General features: G+C 40.1%; 2 protein-coding genes across 2 annotated transcripts; one reads left to right on the forward strand and one right to left on the reverse strand.

Moving 5' to 3' along the window:
• Positions 1-6,555: 6,555 nt before the first annotated feature.
• Positions 6,556-10,422, reverse strand: Pgant5 (polypeptide N-acetylgalactosaminyltransferase 5). The gene is made up of 2 exons (XM_022803452.2): positions 9,873-10,422; positions 6,556-9,279 (listed from the first exon to the last, which is right to left on the reverse strand). Exon 2 carries the CDS (start codon positions 9,228-9,230, stop codon positions 7,473-7,475), a length of 1,758 nt encoding a protein of 585 aa, XP_022659187.1. The 5' UTR covers positions 9,231-9,279; positions 9,873-10,422; the 3' UTR covers positions 6,556-7,472.
• A 119-nt stretch (positions 10,423-10,541) lies between these two features.
• On the forward strand, positions 10,542-17,145 carry Not11 (CCR4-NOT transcription complex subunit 11). Its single transcript, XM_022803454.2, has 8 exons — positions 10,542-10,988; positions 11,425-11,553; positions 12,471-12,568; positions 12,900-13,152; positions 14,972-15,247; positions 15,522-15,734; positions 16,083-16,270; positions 16,531-17,145. The coding sequence occupies exons 2-8, from the start codon at positions 11,425-11,427 to the stop codon at positions 16,700-16,702; spliced, it is 1,329 nt and encodes a 442-aa protein (XP_022659189.1). The 5' UTR covers positions 10,542-10,988; the 3' UTR covers positions 16,703-17,145.
• Positions 17,146-18,366: the final 1,221 nt, after the last annotated feature.

The following is an 18,366-nucleotide window of genomic DNA, read 5'->3' on the forward strand; positions in this document are numbered from 1 at the left end:
TATATATATGTCTTTTTTTAAACTTATATATATAAGTTATATAGGTACTAGACATTCACAGTGAACCATATAGGGTACCTTCTCACTCACCAATTGTGGAAGACCATCAAATCTAAGGTGCAAGACCACATATTCATCTCTTGAATCGGTGGCTCATGGCAATATGTACCCCGTTAACCGGAGCGGAATGATGCGTCCATACATTGTTAAAGCACCTAGACGACTCTTTAGCGATAAGTCGACATCCCGCACGACGCTGGCACCTAAGATGTAGCTCATACCGTAAGCATTGTTGGCAATTTTAATTTTACCGATCGTGCTTAAGCACCTTCGACTTTGTCATACGGTAGGTTTCGACACACGGTAGTGATTACAAAATTGGTCAATATTACAATTGTTACAACAAGGTTGTAAAATTCGTGGAGAAATTAACTTGTTAGCGAAAAAACGGTCTTATTAAGTTCGGTTTTATGTGCACTGTATCTTCAACACCAGAATATACGAACTATTACGTCGAGCCTATTTCTTTTGTTAATATTATTATATTTAGAAGGATAAGCAAACATGTGAAATCGAAACAGGCCTCAGAAAGGCTTTTGTCCTGAAGTGTTTGATCAGAGAGTCAAATCTACTATAACCGTACAACGGCATCATGGTGTGTTAAAATTATACTCACACGCCAACAAGGCATGTTATGATTAAGTAGATATATCCCATTCAATATTTGAGGGACTAGATCTGCCGATTACGTTGGCATTAATAGGTCCAGCAATGATAGGCGTATCGGTGCAATTCGGAATTTCTCACTCTAAATAAATGAAGTTAATGGTCATATTTATTATGCTTGAGTGTGTATGTATATATATAAACGGGGCCTTTAGACGACACCGAATGCTACGCTGGGTAGACAGGTTTAAAAAGCAAACGATAATTCAGATCCCAGTTTCCTCTAAGGCGGAGCAGTTATCTCCTTGTAGCCGCCGATCATCTGTTACTTGTCATTACTACGGAGCGCAACTCATGGTCCTCTACGCCCGTTTCACTTAACTGATAAATCAATCTTGAAGGTCTTACAGAGATGAAGCGACTGGACACGTCTTTTGAGCCTTGTAATTATACCCTAAACTAATGTTTTGTGTTTTACGCCCAAAACAGAATTAGCACAATGCCGGACAGTCAAGCGTCAGTACCCTGCAAACCTGTCGTGTTCAACATCTTTACTTGTCTCTCAATCGACAATGGATGTCTTGTCGCATAGGATTGATTCGTTATTCGCATATGATTTTCGATGCAAAGAACGGTTACTGCTTAAAGGCAGTAATAAGCTTGTGTGGCATAGCTACGGGTAAGAACATTTGTTTGCGGTAATTAAAAGGACTAATCTAAAGCGCGCGTTCGAATGCGGCGGATTTGGCAGTTTACAAGGTGACGCACAGTTCATTATATTACACCTTAAACGTCGCTGCACTAGTGAAACCGAAAATTGGTTGTTTAACCCTTTTTTTTAATAGAGTCCTTCAGCTCAATATAATAAATACAAGAGAAACATAATTCTTCTACGATGTGATCTTCGCAACCGCTGGCATTTTCCTACCTTTTCTCTTGTGCCGAAGCATTTTCTTTTTTTCTCTTTGAGATCTCTTCAAATACCCTCTCGTTTGCCAATACCATCCCTAATTAGACGCTACAATTGACTGCAGTCGGCTACCAGATGTCGGTGGTGAATCTTTCTAAAAACTAACGATGTCTATGGCTCTAAACGTACCCAAAAAAACAGTCATGTGCTGTACGAAGCGGTGGCACATTCATCTTTTACCAGATAATCTTTCGCGCAATTTTCAGGTCGGCCCCACTATTGATAAGACACTTGCATTACCTTGGTGTTCTATATTTGGCTGATACTAAAAACAACAATAACACAATATTATTTGACCTGTTTCTTGTCGATACATAGGTAAAATAACAGCAACAAAACATAACGTGTATGACAAGAGCGCAAGCTTGATGCGCCGGTGCTAGGTTCCGATGTCAACATTTGCCGACGCGAATCGAGCAAAAACCGAGATTTAGTTAATAATTTAGTAACGATCTCAATTCAAGCCATCTAGAACCTATTACGATTTATTTTCACAGTGACCTTCAGAAAGCAATACGTCGTTTCATTTGCATTATATAGAATTAAGCATTGGTATATCGTGTGTGATGGGAACACGAGTACGACGTCTATGACTGCCACATCATAGGTGCATTTTTTTGCAGGATCGACAGCTCCTAGAGTAGACGATAGATGTTGCATTAAGCATATCCGCAAAGTTTACAACCCCGTCTGTCTAACAGCAAAAATTTATCCTGCCCTGTCCATTGCAAATTGAAAAGATGTAGAGACGAATCGGGAGATTCGTCTCTACATCTTTCTCCACATCACCTTACTATAATCTAGTAGTAAAAAGATGGTTGTTATTGTATAGGATGTCGAGACCGAATGGCTGCTGCTGTATAACTCTTAAGGTGCGGCATGACATCACAGATCGGACTGCTTCTGGGAATTATAACCGAAGTTCATTGTTTTTCCAGAAACCAATTCCAAGCTTGTTGCATATAACTCAAATAACTAAGTAAGTTACATTTGGACGTTTTACAAATTCTCAACAGTTGATACATAGCTTTCCAAAAAAAAGTTATTTTTCCCCAGTTCATGTGGATTTTTTGCATGTTTAGCATGTAGATAATTTCTCAGCACATGCTCCCTTTACCAGCGTATCTTTAGCGCAGCTCGGCCTGCACACGCAACTAATTACAAACATGCTTGATGCTTGAGATGGTACCATCATACGTATAAGCTTCTCCTCCTGTTAGGGTATAGTAGACTCATTAATACTATTACTACTAGGTTTCAAACTCGAGCGCGATTGAATATAGACTTCATGCAGTGCCACGCATTTAGAGTTGACTTCCACTGGTTACCAAACCTTCAGATTTAAATTCTAGAAATGGACGTCATGTATTATATATTTGTTATGAATATCTAGTGATATTATCCGCAACTATCTCATCTTACCATACGAGCAATGTCTAGTAGACGGCTAACAAACTCTGTCTTTAACAACACGCTAAAGCTATTAGTAGAAATTACAAAGATAAGTCGCATGTGGCACCTCTACCCACAACAGAATGCGATTCGTTCACCACGATAAATGCTATGGGCCTAATCAGATAAAAATTTCCCACTGAATTATTCACACGCATACACATAGACATGCACACACACAGGTACATCTACACAAAGCAAAACGATACTTGCCTTTAAAAAACTTTCAACAACCGCTATATCAAGATTGCTACGCAACGTCATCGGGGAGTCGACGTCTAAATAGTCATAGGCTAACAACAAACGCCTATTTTGCTAAGCAATGACTTTTTTACGGAATAGAAGTCATTTGCGAACCGAGCGTATCAGCCGGATCACTTTGCTGTGAGCTTGCACAATCAAAAGAATCCTTAATTCCTCCTTAAAATCACCAGTTGCTGTGTTGTGCTATTCGACCGATGGCTGCAAACTGCGAATTGCGTTCAGCACGCAAGCATCGCTTCGCCTTCGAACCGCTAAGGATTTCAGGCCTTCGTCGTTGTCGTCTTTTCTTCCTTCTCCCTGCGACCCTTCACCCTTTCTCTACTGCAACAACAACAAAAACGAAAAAAGAAATAGTTTATAGAAAAAGAAGTTGCCGCTTTGATCTTCTTCGGCTTCTTCTTGCATGCGGAAACTCTAGCAGATCTAGCAACAGCAGAAAACCATGACTGCTGCTGTTGTTATGTTTTGAGTAGCCGGTGTCGCAGGTCTTCAGGAGCTGTCGCAGGGCTGCAGGGGCTGTTGCAGGGCTGCGGTGGCTGTCACAGTATGATGCTGCGCCCGTTTTTTTTCGAGGAATAACAGTCTTCAGTCTGGCCGAACACCGCTGCAGTCGCAGCTGGAGTTACTGCTCCGGATGCCCCCACTATCGCTGCCACCAGCGCTGGTAGGCCGAACGCTTGTGAATGCCCAATTATGCCTCAAAAGTTCGTTAGCAACTTCTTCCGATTCGAACGAGTCAGCGAATGAATAAGCAGCTGAAAGAGACGAGGAAAAGCGCGAGCTGCTGCGTCTTCGAGTGAACGGCTCGTAGCAGCTATTACAACGACTGATTCAGCAGCAACATCGCAACGTCGAAAAGAAGCCCGACGGCGCCTTGACCAAGCTTCCAAAACGACCCACCCACCATGCATTTGTCGTTTGGCAAACGGTTGCGAGCTAGACGGATGAACTGTGTTGTCAGCGTGAGAGAATCTGTAAGGGTGGAGAAGACTGTCTGTGCGTTATTTTTTAACTACGTTCGTGCGTACGCGTATGTGTGTGTGTATATATGAGTTTATCTGTTCACAACAATGACGGAGTAGAAATGATACCGATAAAAGCAGTAGTATTAATCATACAGCAACAGTGGCGTCACTGCTCCCGCTGTCGCCTGATCACCAGTTGCCGCTAGATAACGAGAAGGCTCGGTTATCAGAAGCCAGGCATATTTGCTCCGATAGAGATCTTCGTGAACGTCTATTATAACTTCCGTAACGCACAGTCTACGATATCAGCCGTTGCTTCATAGACATTATCGTTATTGTCAATGTTGACCCTCATCGCCAGAAGCAGCCGCAATAGCCGCGGCTGCCAGGGATCAGCGGATGTCAATTGTCACCTCCTGCTGATCATATTCAGCTAGCATGGCCATCGATGTCAGCAGCCATATAAGGTGGGGCAGGGAAATGTTATTATACAACAGTCAGGCGCTCAGACATTCATACAGTTTGACGTCGCTCCGGAGCGATGGGTCCAGCGGCTCTGAGAGTCGACCCGATAAGGCGAAAAATTCGTTTATATGGCATGTGTTAATATCGTCTTACTTGCGTTATGGCTATCCACCGCCTGATACTGGGATCCTTGCAACTACTGTATTCTCACTGTTATCGATCTACATTGCGAGCGTTGAACTTTTTCTAGGGGCCCTCATTGCTGCTACTAGGAAATTTATATAGTTAATTTTTATATGATAAGAAACGTCTATAAGATAATTAAGTAAATAATGATAATACGCTAGATTCACACTTGTAGCTATAGTTAACGCCAATATCATAATCAGTTGGGTCATTTACAGGGAAGTGTAGAGTGAGGCGACATTTTGCCACGTTCAAACGACAAACAGCTACGTGCGACCATTTGTGGCCTTTTTAGAAGCACGTATATATGTAGAAGGTTGTTTTCTTTTGACAAGGAGTTGGAGTGTCGTATCGATGATGACATATATTAGGACAACGGTTGCGGTCAGGTCATGTTGCAAGGCCTGTCTACGTTGCAAACGTTTGTAAGCGTCATAGTGATGGATGAGTCCGTCGAGGCTCGGTGACTAATGAAAACTATTTGAACACGATGATCACATTCAGCCGACACGTTTCGGATACACTTATAATTCTTACAGAAGTTAAACTGACCATTTAATAGGGTGCAAGGAAATCACTGAGGTGGCATATTTACTTCCAGATCTATTTCAGTTGCTATGTTGCTTATATTTAAACGGGTTAACTCATGGATAACTACGACGTAAAGCAACTGAATCCAACGGCGCTACGGGAATATATATATATGGAAACTAGGGGCAGATGTTTTTTATTTGGCCAAAAATTTAACATAATGATGGCGATCATTTAATCGTTTAATACAACTTTGTATCATCCGATCTCGGTCGTTTAAATATAGGTCGTTATTACGCAGATGACCACTGTGCTATTGTTCCACGAGCATCTTGATAGACGACAATGAGATCTGTGAGCGCGGGGGGGGGGGGGGGGGAGCGTTCATTAATGCGGGTGGCAACAAGCTATCCCAGATATCACTGCAAGCTACCGATTATAGATTATCATAGTACGCGTTAATAGGCAAGTTGCAATCATACTTGAGAAAGACGTATGCAACTGTTTACGACGGGGTACCGGACGAAGGATTTATCAAGTCTTCGTATAATATGCATTTGAACATTGTTCCAATCTTCTGTACGCATCGATGCCATGACTAAATGATAAAGATTTAGGGTGACGTAATACGCAATAGCAGGTGATTATAAATTTTCATTAGCGCAACGATAACGTAACTTGGCACAACATTTAAAAGTAGCTTTCTTTTGAATTGAATGCACCAGCAGATGACTAGTTGGGGCTTGAAGGATGATTAAATCCGCTGAGAAATCTTTGAAGCATTACACATACAATACCAAGATGTCTAAAATTACCAGTGATGAAGATGTCAAGACAAAATGTTTAAGACAATTATCAGATTATAGTAAATTACTAATTATTCTGTCATCCATATATATATACATATATATGGTACATTGACGAATACTTCTGTTATCTTCGTAGAGTGATAAGTGCTCAGTTACAAAGGTACGCTTGTATTGCTGCTTTATTTGTATCTATGTAACATAATAGATGAGCACTTTATAGATATAATAGTAGAAAAAACAAAATAAGTTTATACTGTAAACATTATTGTTTGTTTATTACCCAACCATTTTGTTTTTTCTAGTTTAACTCAATCACTCGCTGTAGCACATAAGTGCTTATATTTTATCCCTCATTTAGTTACAACGCCGCCCTAATCATAGTTCAATAAAATCATTAAAACTCGTTCTTCAGCTACTGCAGTTAAACGACTGCTTTCTGTTCCTTGTTTTTTGCCTTTGTTACCTTCATAACAGTCCTTATTAATCATCGCCTTATACAATACTTCCTTCGTTTTATCCCATATTATATATATATATTTATATATATCTATATATACGATCTCTATAACATCTTGCCGTCGCAACTCTGACTGTACGTTGCTCATTTTCACGATCGTGCTCTTCCTTGCATTTACATGTTAGTAGTTTATCTTTTTTGTAGGTTACTTTCATTTATATATATATATATATATATATATATATATGCACCGTATAAACACGAACAACATTTGATCAATGATCTTTACATTGCCGCAAGGTCATTATGCCAGCCTGGCGTTTACTTTTCAGATCTTATAAGAAGCGGTCGTTAACCGTTACTCTGTTTCCTCGAACTTGTGAAAATAATGCTGTCAATGCAGCTTTCTCCTGGGCTGCGGTCGCGGAGCTTCGTTGAAACTCCTCTCTAAGGAAGACCTCCCCACTATCAAATCCGTATGCTGCTAACACCAGTATGTTTTAGTAGCTCCAATCCGATTTTAGCGGCTCTTGTTATCACTATCTATCTGGTTCATATGGTCAATTGTGACGTATTTTCGCTAATGTATCTTTATATGCATTTTGCTAGTACATTTGCACGTAGCTGACTATATCATCATACTAACTGCTAGCGAATCGGTGCTCCCCTGTCGTCGTAATTTCCTTCACTAGAGACGTCGTCGGCCGTCACCTACTCTCGTCATTAGGAGCTTGCCACTCGAACTTTTCCGCCATCTGCCATTGCTGACTTCGTTTTCCCACTTTACACTCTTTTAGTGTGGCTACATTCGGTGTAGTCGTACTGGGCTTATCAAGACAACGGCCGGTATTGACATGTCGGATCTGCTTCGTACCCTGGTCAAACATCCACATCTGGTTTCCACCCATGTTGTGGCAGCGTATGAGTTTCACCGGGCCAGATGGAAGTGAGGCGTCCATGCAAGCGTCGTCCGCCATAATCTGCTGTCGTCTCGTATAAGCGAACACCTGATTGCCGCCAAGACCATGGCATTTGCCCATGTAGAGGACGTCGCCGCTTTTCTTGCCGTACGTGTCGAGGCACATTTCGCTGTCAAGATTTTTGATCTCGCCAAGATGGTAGTAATCGAGAGGCATATGCGATTCCGGATAGATATTCTCGAGGTACCATCGGAAACTCTTACACTTCAGCCTTTCGCGCAATTTCTTTCGTGAGGTAGTGTCGCCGCGATCAATCTTCTTTGCATGTGGATTAATCGAAAAATAAAAATCTTTCCATTCGTCTAGCCAGACATCGGCTAATCGGGCATTGTTGTGATTTACAATCTTGCCAGTGCCTCCAGGAAAGGTGTACGGTGTACTCTTTCTGAAGACGTGTCCAACATGTGAGCATGTCACAATCTCCAGGGTTCCGCCGCACATCCAAATTCGAAACGACATTTCGAGGTTTTCACCGCCCCAAATATCCATGCCTTCGTCATAGCGGCCCAGCTTTTCAAAATACGCCCTATCGATGGAGAACAGGCCACCGGCCATTGTGGGCGTTCGAACGGGCTGAGTGCGGTCTCCCCCGCGTCGGTCGTTTTCCCGCTGTGGAACCCGATACCAGCGAAAATTAAGTTTCCAGTTAAAACCGCCCCACGTCATGTCCGAGGCCTGAATATACTGAAAATTTTCATCTGAGATAACGTCAATAATAGGGCAAACGACACGTGTCGGATCTTCCGCGATGCGGGCGAGCAACGGCTCTAACCAGCCTTCGGTGCATTCGCAGTGCGCATCTAAAAATGTGATTACCTGTCCGATGACAGATTGGGCGCCGAGCAATCGCGCACGTATAAGACCCGATCGGGTTCCTGTCCGAAGCACGTGAACAGGAACGGGCAATTTAGTGACATATTCCTCAAGGCGCTTACCCAGATGGTCAAATTCCGACGCGTCATCTACAAGAATAATTTCAGCCAATAATTCACGCGGCGACAAGTTAATTATCGAGTGGACGGTACGAAGGAGCGTACTCCACGCCTCGTTATGAAATACAATGACAACTGAGGTTGTTGGCAAACGAGAGGGGTAGATTTTATCACGGCAACCTGGTAACCGCATGTCCGGTAACGACCTGTTGAGGGCGATTCGCTCAGACGCTAGCAGATTAAACTGGTTAATTTTAAACTTCTCCTTTCTAAGGTTCTCCTCTTCGGGTGGTATCTGTACAGCTTTGCCATTCTCGCCCGGCCAATGGGAAGGATTTTTACCAAAGCTTACAGGTGACCACTGAACGAAGAGCGAGTGAGGTTCGGCTTCGGGCTTCAGCACGGAAGTGAACTTCGGTAACTTATCTAGACATTCGGAACCTCGGCATTCACTGCTGTACAAAAAGAGTAGAGCCGCAATGACAAACCACACCAGCGATGTTAACAGGATCACCCGGCAGGTGTGCAGTCGAAGTACGCGTAATCCGAGCATTCTGGCGCAGCTAATGTGTACAAAGTTTCCTCTCTCTCGCTTTCTCTCTCTGTTATATATGAAGACAAAATGATACAATAGGTTAAAAACTAATGTATACGGTATCCTTAAAAATACTAACTATATCCTTTTAGCATACCACTTATGTTCGTCGAACACTTCTAAGTGATTGCTATGACAGGTAATCACTTCCTTTTCGTTAGATAATATTATAAAAGCTACATCACTAAATACACTCTGACAACTTTTCACGCCATGCGATGCATCGACAGGGTTCTCTACTTGAAACACGTTTGTCGCTTCGAACTTCTAGCTTCAGTCAAGGCTTGCAGTTATAAAATACGAATTCAAAGTACACGAAGAAAATGCGGTGGATAAGAGAGCAGTTATCATCGTCGCCCTTCGATGATTATCCCGTGACGAAAAATCTCTCAGTCGATGCCCACAAAAAGGATAGACAATTATCATTGCGAGGCGCTTTTGATTGATGAAGAAAACGTTAAAAATATTTTTGGTCTTAACAGTAGCGCAATAACAGCAGTAGTTATAGAGATCACAGAATTACACATACTACGACGACGGTTTGCTACAATGTAAAGATCTACGGAACTATATTATTCTATTAATTCAAATTAAAGTCACATCTGAGTTGCAGCAGCACTCCATTGTCGATATGTCCATTTAAGTCACATCAATAGACACGATAGCAGCATCGATCAAGATGATCGGATACGTGATTAAAACAGAGTCCGGGGGGGTCGACTGGTGTGCAGGCTGACTGCCTGGCAGTGAAGCTCATTGGCAGAACAGAGGGCCAGCCTCTGTCACATTTTGGCTAGTTAGGCGACAGTGACACCCGTCGTGTTCTTACAGCGAGCGCACATCGCAAATGGAGGCCAGATTACAGTTGCAGCTCTAGCCGTTCATGTAGTCTTTTGCTGCTAGCTTGTAGAATCTCCTACTAGAGCTGGTGGCTCTCGACCAGATTTACAGAAGGGGCACGCACAACCCTTTAGCGTCGCACTCCACGCACTCTGCTACTATTCCGTTGATTCGCCGTGTTAGTTTGCTATTATCTGCTTTGCCAACACCAGCAGGTGAAGTGGTGGCCATCAACGTCAGCATAGCCAACGTACGACTACAACTGTCACGACTAGCGGCAAGTCGAACTGTCTAGGGACATCTATGAAAAATGCGCGGAACTTGGATAGCGCGGAATAAACAGAATATGTCCACAGTGGAAACACTTGTAAGGGAGAGGCGTATTCTGTCTAGGAAAGGGACATCGATAAATAGAGAATGAGGAAGAAAAATAGGCCTCTTAGACTTTTTTTTGTTAAACAAGTACAGAATAGTAATAATAATAATTTGAACTGTTTATTTCCTAAAATAATATACAAAAAAAGTCTTATCGTTGGTAGAGCTGTTGGTAGCTTATGTTGATGAATATCGGGGAGGAATGTGTCGCTTCTTATTATTGTCTGGTCATCTACTCAGACAATTGTCCTTTGTTGTGGAGCCACCCAAGCTCGACTCAAACAGTGGCATAACTAGAACCCAGTTCCAGCCAAACCAGCTCCACGGCTGTTCACCGCGTAATCGACGGATGTAAATAATAACACAGAATGGATACACGCACCTATAGAACAGACAGGACACCGTTGAGAGTTCCAATCAGGATTTGTACAACAAATTGTGGCCGCATCTTTGTTTTTGCGTAGTGGAATTATTGTGGAAATAGTGGGAAGTATTGCCAAGGTGAGTACCGCATAAGCCACAACTAGACAAGGGATTTTTTTTAATATTCGATATGCTTGATTGAAGTCCATTAATTACAGACCTCTGTTTTGATTTGATCAGAAATTTGATTTGATGTTTAGATACGATTAGCTACGATAGGTGAGAAGTGCTGACTTCGTAACAACTGCTTTTTTTTTCGTATAGAAAAAATACTAAAAATATCTGCCATCGATGCAGTGGGGTTTCTGAATCTTAAGTCAAGCTGAATATTGTAGTAAATACTGCTTGTATGCAAAGGTATTAAAGGAGTACTGCATTTCCTGTTTTCGAACCGAAGTATTAAGAACTGCAAAATGTTGAATGCAGTAAAGTAAACAAACAAATGAAATACTGAATGGATAATTTTTTATAATATGAATGGAGTAAGTGCCTCATTCACTGATTTTACCCTCAGATGTCGGCGGATATTCCCAACCCAAGAGAAGTTATTCAACTTTTGGACGTTCTCGAATGTACATCGAATTTTCATAAACTGTCAGAAGAATTTCGATTACGATTTCCTGATCCGAAAGAGTATTTTAAGGTAAGAGAAATGCGGCTAAAGTACAATTCAGTTTATCGTTGGTAGGAAACTCTGTTAGGAAACGTTGTGAATATTTAATATTAATATTTATAAGTTCGCAACAGGCAGTAAAGTTGTTGATGACTATTTATATTACATATATTATATATCATTTTCTATATTGAATAAATGATGAAAAAGATCAAGCATAAATAAAGAGAAAAGCAGACCTTATTGTTCGTGAATTAGAGTTTTTAGGTTCTTTGTTGATGGCCTAATCTGCAGTAGGTTTACAATAGGTAGGTTATAGCGTGTTTTAAACACTAGTAGGTTAATAACGTATTTTGGTAGTAATAGTAAATTATTCGCACACTTGATCAATACAGCTAAATTTACCATTCTTAACACAATATATGACTGTATTTTTTGTGTAATTTTGGCTATTAAGAGTATGTAATGCCATACTTGGTATCTACAAGTATTATACTTGTTTATTTTAGTGTTTCAAGGTGTGAAAATACATATCCGTATTAAGGTCCGTTTACTGATAAGCTAATTGTATTGCACGATCGCTGTTTCACTAATTTCTATTATAAACAATTGATGCGCAATGGAAAAAAGCACAGATCTAACTGTACAGCGAATTTTTAGCAACTCCGTATCTGCTGCTTGGCGACTGGTGGAGCAGCACCACTTAGCCTCACAGTCAAAAATCGCGATTTGTTTTATGAACACTTTTACTTATCATGCGACCAAAGCTACATGACTATGATCATATAGGCATATTACTTGCCTTCTATCTTGCATCAGCTTACGGCAAGATGACTGCTCTGCACGAAAACTATATGCAATGCAGAGTAATCATCTGTATCTATCTATCATCGTTCTCCACGTACATTTTTAAGAGAGAAACGAACACGCTTTGTTCCTATCACTAGGTGTGCAGCGGACTAAGTCATCTTCTTCAGGGAAGTGATTTGCTTGATGGTGCCGCGCAAGAGCTCCGGGCGGCCTTTCTCATTTATGATGCATTCAGGTATTCATTGGAAAATGCTTGTTCTTAAATACGTACGTGCATTTTTTCCATCCATTCTTTATGTGTTACTATATGACTAAGAGGTATGCAATTTAAAAAAAGCATATCACCAGCTGATTCTATCTCTGGTGTATTTACTTTTTTTTAAGTATGTAGTTTTTTTTACATATGTAGCCAAAGCTTCAGAAAGCAAATATTATTTAAGTATTTAGAACTTAGGTTTTGGGAATTATTTCGATTGGACCGGTTTTGAACTTTAGGCTATCTACGACATCCCATCTTACAGAGTGTAGGCAAATTTTTATCCTTTGTTTCTAATTTTATCTAACAGGGAAGGTAGGCCACACGAAAACCCGTTCCTGAGCTTATTGATTAAGCTTCTACACCCGTCTGAACAGGGAACTAAAGCGGGCCCTGGCTCATTGGCTCGTTTAACTCCACAGGCTCGTTGGTTTTTTTCACATTTGCTCGGCTCCCCAAGAGATTCTGGTTCTACGAAAGCATTGCTTATGATGACGGCCGAAGAAGTTCTAGCTAAACTACCTACGGAATGCGATACTGTTTGTGATACGAGTAATCTTCAGGTTTGTTTTCTATCTTGCCTTAATCAGCGAAATTCCTACTATCTACTTCCATATCACAAGAAAAATCAGACGTTTATTTATCAGAATGGGAGCTCCTTGGTTGCCCCTGTTCTTCTACTTGCTAATAGCTAATCGTATTGATCGCCTTGAAGCCAAACTTAAAGAAAACATTTTTGTTTTCTTATTTTAAATTAATATTACTCTATTGAATTGATGGGCCTTCTGCCATTTTTCCGGTAATGCAATAATCCCATCACTGTGTTTTCTAAGCGAAGGGATGCAACAAGTTATTTTCACATATCCATATTGAAACCAAATTAGCGCCGTTGTTGGAGTTCTGTGGGATCCGAAGCAAATAACAGTTTGATGCTATAAGATTCGGGCTGTAAGGCAGTTGTGTTAAAATTTTCTGTCCAAGTTTTCTCGGTTTCTACTGGGCAGCTAGTTGTATGTGGTCTGTCATCGCTACGGCGGAAGACAACTTTTGTGTCTACTAGCTACAGTTAATTTTTTACATTAACTCTTTTAATTTTATTAGTTGTTGATAGTAGGAACCCGAACGGATCACTTTTTTAGATGACAGCAACTCATAATGCATAATTCCTTTCCAGTCCCATTAAACATACAGCATGGTCTGCTTTGGCGTCACATATTATGGAAGATATTTTTCCTGTGTTTTTTTCATTTTCATATTTTTCATCACCCGTGATGAATCGCAGTAAAGATAATTTTATTTCGTTGCTGTGGAGTGTTACAGATGAAAATACATTTGAGTAATTTCAATTGCGGCAAGTCGTGTAGCACCCAAACAAACGAGCTTCTATTCGTTTGCTTTTTTCAAATCGGTTAAAACTGTTTAGTCATGAATGTTTAGTTTATTGGCGCTGTCATTGGTACTCACGTTCTAATCTTGCTCAATTTTTGCAGTAACTTAATTAATACTTTCATACTTGATCGACCACTGCGAGAAGAGTCTCTCACGCCGAAATTTTCAGAACGAATGTAACGAAACCATTTTTAGACTGCTTCTCCAACAACGCATCCTGAAAATAAACAACATTTTTTTTAATGTGGTTGTGGGCAGCATTTGTCTTTATCGTAAACAAATTGAAAAGTATAAGTAATTTTCTCAAAAATTTTACTTATCTTCAAAGCGATCTATCCTAAATATAAACAAGGAAACTTGAGGAAACAACACAAAGCGATCTATCCTAAATACAAACAAGGAAACTTGAGGAAACAGCAGTGTTAGCACATCTGCTACTGTGAAATCTCGGCTTTACAATGACACAAACACCGACCCGATGCGATTCATATCTTTAAAGCCAACCAGCTAGAGAAACTATGTTTCTATAACCCAATATAGTTGCTCTTCTTTGAAGACACTGAAATTCAAGAGGGATGATTTGTTCTCATATTTTGCGGTGACCAGGCTCTGTAAGGCCGATTTGTGAATTCGCAGGAGTTTAAAATGTTTGCTCCAGTAGCTTTTTTTTATTCAAACATTGATAGCAGCCATAACACAGATATAACAAAGTCGTGCGTGCCATACAAAAATGCAGTTAATGTGCACTTACGCACTTTTTTGTGTAAAAATTTTACCGTCATGTATCTCTATTATTAAAAACGCTGAGATCAGTATATAAAAAATTTTGTTTTTCTTAACTGAAAATTAAGTCAAATGTTATGCTCCTATGCACTCTAGAACGATAATATTAAGCATCATTATCTTCACCAGAGAGGTGGAACAACCATATTGTCATTCTGTACATAAACAACGAATTTGATTTTTTCTTTCATGGTAATTTGTTTCCTATAGGTTCTTCTCATGGAGCAATTAGCAGAACTCCCTTCGGTAGATCGCATAGGTGTATCGCGGGTAATACCAAATCCTCGTGTTGACGGGGACCTTGCAGCTCTTGATGCCGAGGCCGCGCGAACCCTTCGACGGGACTCCGCCGTCGAACTGTTGTCGCACAGTGACGCGTATGGAAGTTTTACCCCAGTATTCTATCGTATACCTCCACCTTTGCATCTTGGTGAAGACGCTCTTACCTGGATCGAACCTGTGTCCGAATATGTTGATAAGTTGAAAGTAACTAGCATTAATTAGTCTACTTTTATTTTTGACGGATATTAAGTTCATTCATGTATAATTGATTGGGGTTTCTTGACTGAATAGGTAAACTCTTCAGTACGTATGTGCGATGTGGTCCCAGGGACACATTAATAGTGGTATAAGCTGAATCAATTAATGATTAACATGTCAGATGTAAACCAAACAAAAAACGCAAATTACCTTAAATCCTTTTTAGAATTTTTTACTATAGTACAAATGTGTTTTCATTTATACGTGTGGGTTTTTGCAGCCATTTTGGGATGAATCGATGTGCTCATCGAGTTCCGCTGGAAGTGAGACAAAACGTCTTTTGGCTCGCGCACTCAAACAGGCATTGACGCCAAATCAGCAAACTCAACTACTGGCTGATTTGAAAAAGGAACCGCGTAAAATTGTGCAATTAGGCCTGACTCCCTCGCGGTTACCCGATCTCGTTGAAAATAACCCTACCGTCGCAGTCGAGGTAAGTGACGCGCGCGCATGTCTTGTGGAGCGCCGTATGTAAATAAAGGGAGTGCGCGCTGTCATGGCAAATACAAGCTGGTTTGAAATTTTCAAATGTAATCTATAAGGGTTGCCACCCGTGGTGTGTTATCGGTCACTATAAAAGCAGGCTTCAGACGCCTATTTGTAACCAAATGAGTATACGCGAAAAATATCTCGAGATAGAAATCATATGTTCGTTTAACTCGTAGTATTGATCTTTTGTTTTCTAAATGACTTTGTAAAAAACGTATACATGCAAGCGATTCTTACTGTGGTTGTTATGTCGTGCTTAGAGTGTTTTTCACCGTATGATCTGTATTGTTAGGTCCTTATGATGCAGCGGTCTGATTGTACGCATTTACCAGAATTTTATTCAGCTCTGGTCAACATGGAACTATCGCTGCATTCAATGGAGGTGGTTAATCAATTAACGACAGCGACAGAACTACCAGCTGAGTTTATTCACCAATATGTGTCGAACTGCATCGCCACCTGCGAAACCATCAAGGATAGGTACGAACAATGATACATTCATTACAAAAGCCTCATTTCAAGTTACTGAATTGCAATTTTTCGAGAAAGCATCCGTTTTTTTATATATATAACTTGTTTGGTCTGACACCCAGTGTAAATGAGTATGTAATCTTTTGGCCTCGCTTTTTCCTGTTATAAGTGAAAAATGTTAAGCGGCCAACCTACGAATCAATAGGACAAATACACGTAAAAATAAAAATATTAAGCTATGTTCAATTGGCCGCCATTGGATCACACAGGTACATGCAGAATCGGCTTGTTCGTCTTGTCTGTGTGTTTTTGTCATCGTTAATTCGAAATCGCCTAATTGATGTTCGGGAACTGCTAATTGAAGTGCAGGCATTCTGCATAGAATTCTCACGAATTAAAGAGGCTGCCTCCTTGTTCCGTCTGCTGAAGAACGTCGACTGAGGAGAATGAAGCATTTGATACCGTTACTTCGATTGTATGACAGCATGTGCAATCGGTTCGAATCCCGATTGCTGCCAGGGGCATGGGTAGGACGTGAGGAGCGGTGAAAAAAGAACTCTCCTAAAAAGCAAGTCCGCTGTTTTATGGGACTTGGAATAACTTCTGCAGTATTACTTACAGCCACATCTCTAACATGCTTAGTCAATGCAGGAGAGACGCGTAATTTCGCAATAACACTCAAAACTCACCTGTTGAAAGAAAACACAGATGTGTACGTTTCACTTAATAATGACGACATGTACTGTATAACTGTATAAAGAATAGCGGTTGATTGTTGAGTAGCTTGTATTTGCAAATATATAAAGACTGTGTACAAAAACAATAGAAGTGTATCTAGTGTAAATGGAATAAAAAAATATATGGCTTATTTACTTTCCAATTTATCCAAGAGTCTAGTCGACGTATTTTCTATCGTCTACATGCTCAAATAAACGTGAATAGTATTAGTTAGTTTCCATTTTTATTGTCGCTTACTTAGTCATTTAGTGTCATAAAATATGTGGGTCTTTTTTTAGAGTTAGTAATCTATTCAAAATTGATGCTTTTAAAAGATGGTGTACAGCCATAAACTGTATTTATCGTAAAGAATCTACGAATGTGGTCACTAGTGGAAAGGTTAGTGAAAAGGCCCCTGGGAAAAAGTTGTCATTGAATATTTATAAAAATATGAATAATACCAACTATTCCATCTCTCCTAAACGGTGAAATTTGTAGGAGCTGTTGTGCTATAAAAATAGATATAGACAACCATATAAATAAGTAGAAATTACGAAATGATTTAATTCTCAATTATTATATTTTGTCCGTATCAGTACCAAAGCTGCCGACCTCTTTAGTATACCAAGGCATAAAAAGATAATAGAACTGGCTAGGAAAATAAAACACAAACCGAAGAACTCTTGAAGCAGTGATGATTCGAGCTCTCGACTACTAAAGCACGTAGATTGGTCTACTCCTTGGGAAAAGGCCGTATCTCAACAACTTACGTGACAATGACTAAAGGTGGGATAATGATTAATGATGATGTAATAATTAATGATGAAGTTTTAGATGTGTAGCATTTGCGAGTTTGCGTCTTATTGAATTGACGGTCTTTAACCGGTGGCATTTTTTCGTTATATACATGAAAGTAGCACGGTACAATAATTTCAGAACAATTGAAGTATGACCAGCAAGTTGATTTTTGTGTGAACTTGTAAGAAATTGAAACTAAGGTCTGTATCATCAGAAATTAAACTTAATTTAGACTTCTATATTAAACGGTAGGGAAATTAAGTTTTGAGAAGTGAGCCTTTGAAAAATGCCATTATATTCAGCTCGACATTTCTTTGATTACGCGAATCTTGGTTCTAGTTTGCCTGAAAGACAAACGGTTTTTTTGTGTTAATATGTTATCTTCGAAGGGGAAGTAACTGGCAGTTTTGATGCGGTTTGCGTTTTCTTACATTACAAGGGCGTTTAGCATTGCGACTTGATTTATAAATTAAATTTTATCTACAGTGGATATTACAAATTTCTTTTTTCGATATTTTGAGACGAAGCTAAGTTTTAGGCAATCCAAATTAATTCTCCCATTTTTGTTGGTTCTATTATTTACGCTGGCG

The sequence above is a fragment of the Varroa destructor genome, unplaced genomic scaffold, assembly GCF_002443255.2.
Source record: "Varroa destructor unplaced genomic scaffold, Vdes_3.0 BEIS01000004.1, whole genome shotgun sequence".
Lineage (NCBI taxonomy): Eukaryota > Metazoa > Arthropoda > Arachnida > Mesostigmata > Varroidae > Varroa > Varroa destructor.

Bases quoted from the DNA above. Each gene is read 5' to 3' on its own strand.
- Pgant5 (XM_022803452.2), bottom strand. From the start codon at position 9,230: ATGCTCGGATTACGCGTACTTCGACTGCACACCTGCCGGGTGATCCTG.
- Not11 (XM_022803454.2), top strand. From the start codon at position 11,425: ATGTCGGCGGATATTCCCAACCCAAGAGAAGTTATTCAACTTTTGGAC. The intron at 12,569-12,899 runs GTATTCATTGGA...TTTATCTAACAG, and splicing joins CTCATTTATGATGCATTCAG to GGAAGGTAGGCCACACGAAA. The intron at 15,735-16,082 runs GTAAGTGACGCG...CTGTATTGTTAG, and splicing joins ACCCTACCGTCGCAGTCGAG to GTCCTTATGATGCAGCGGTC.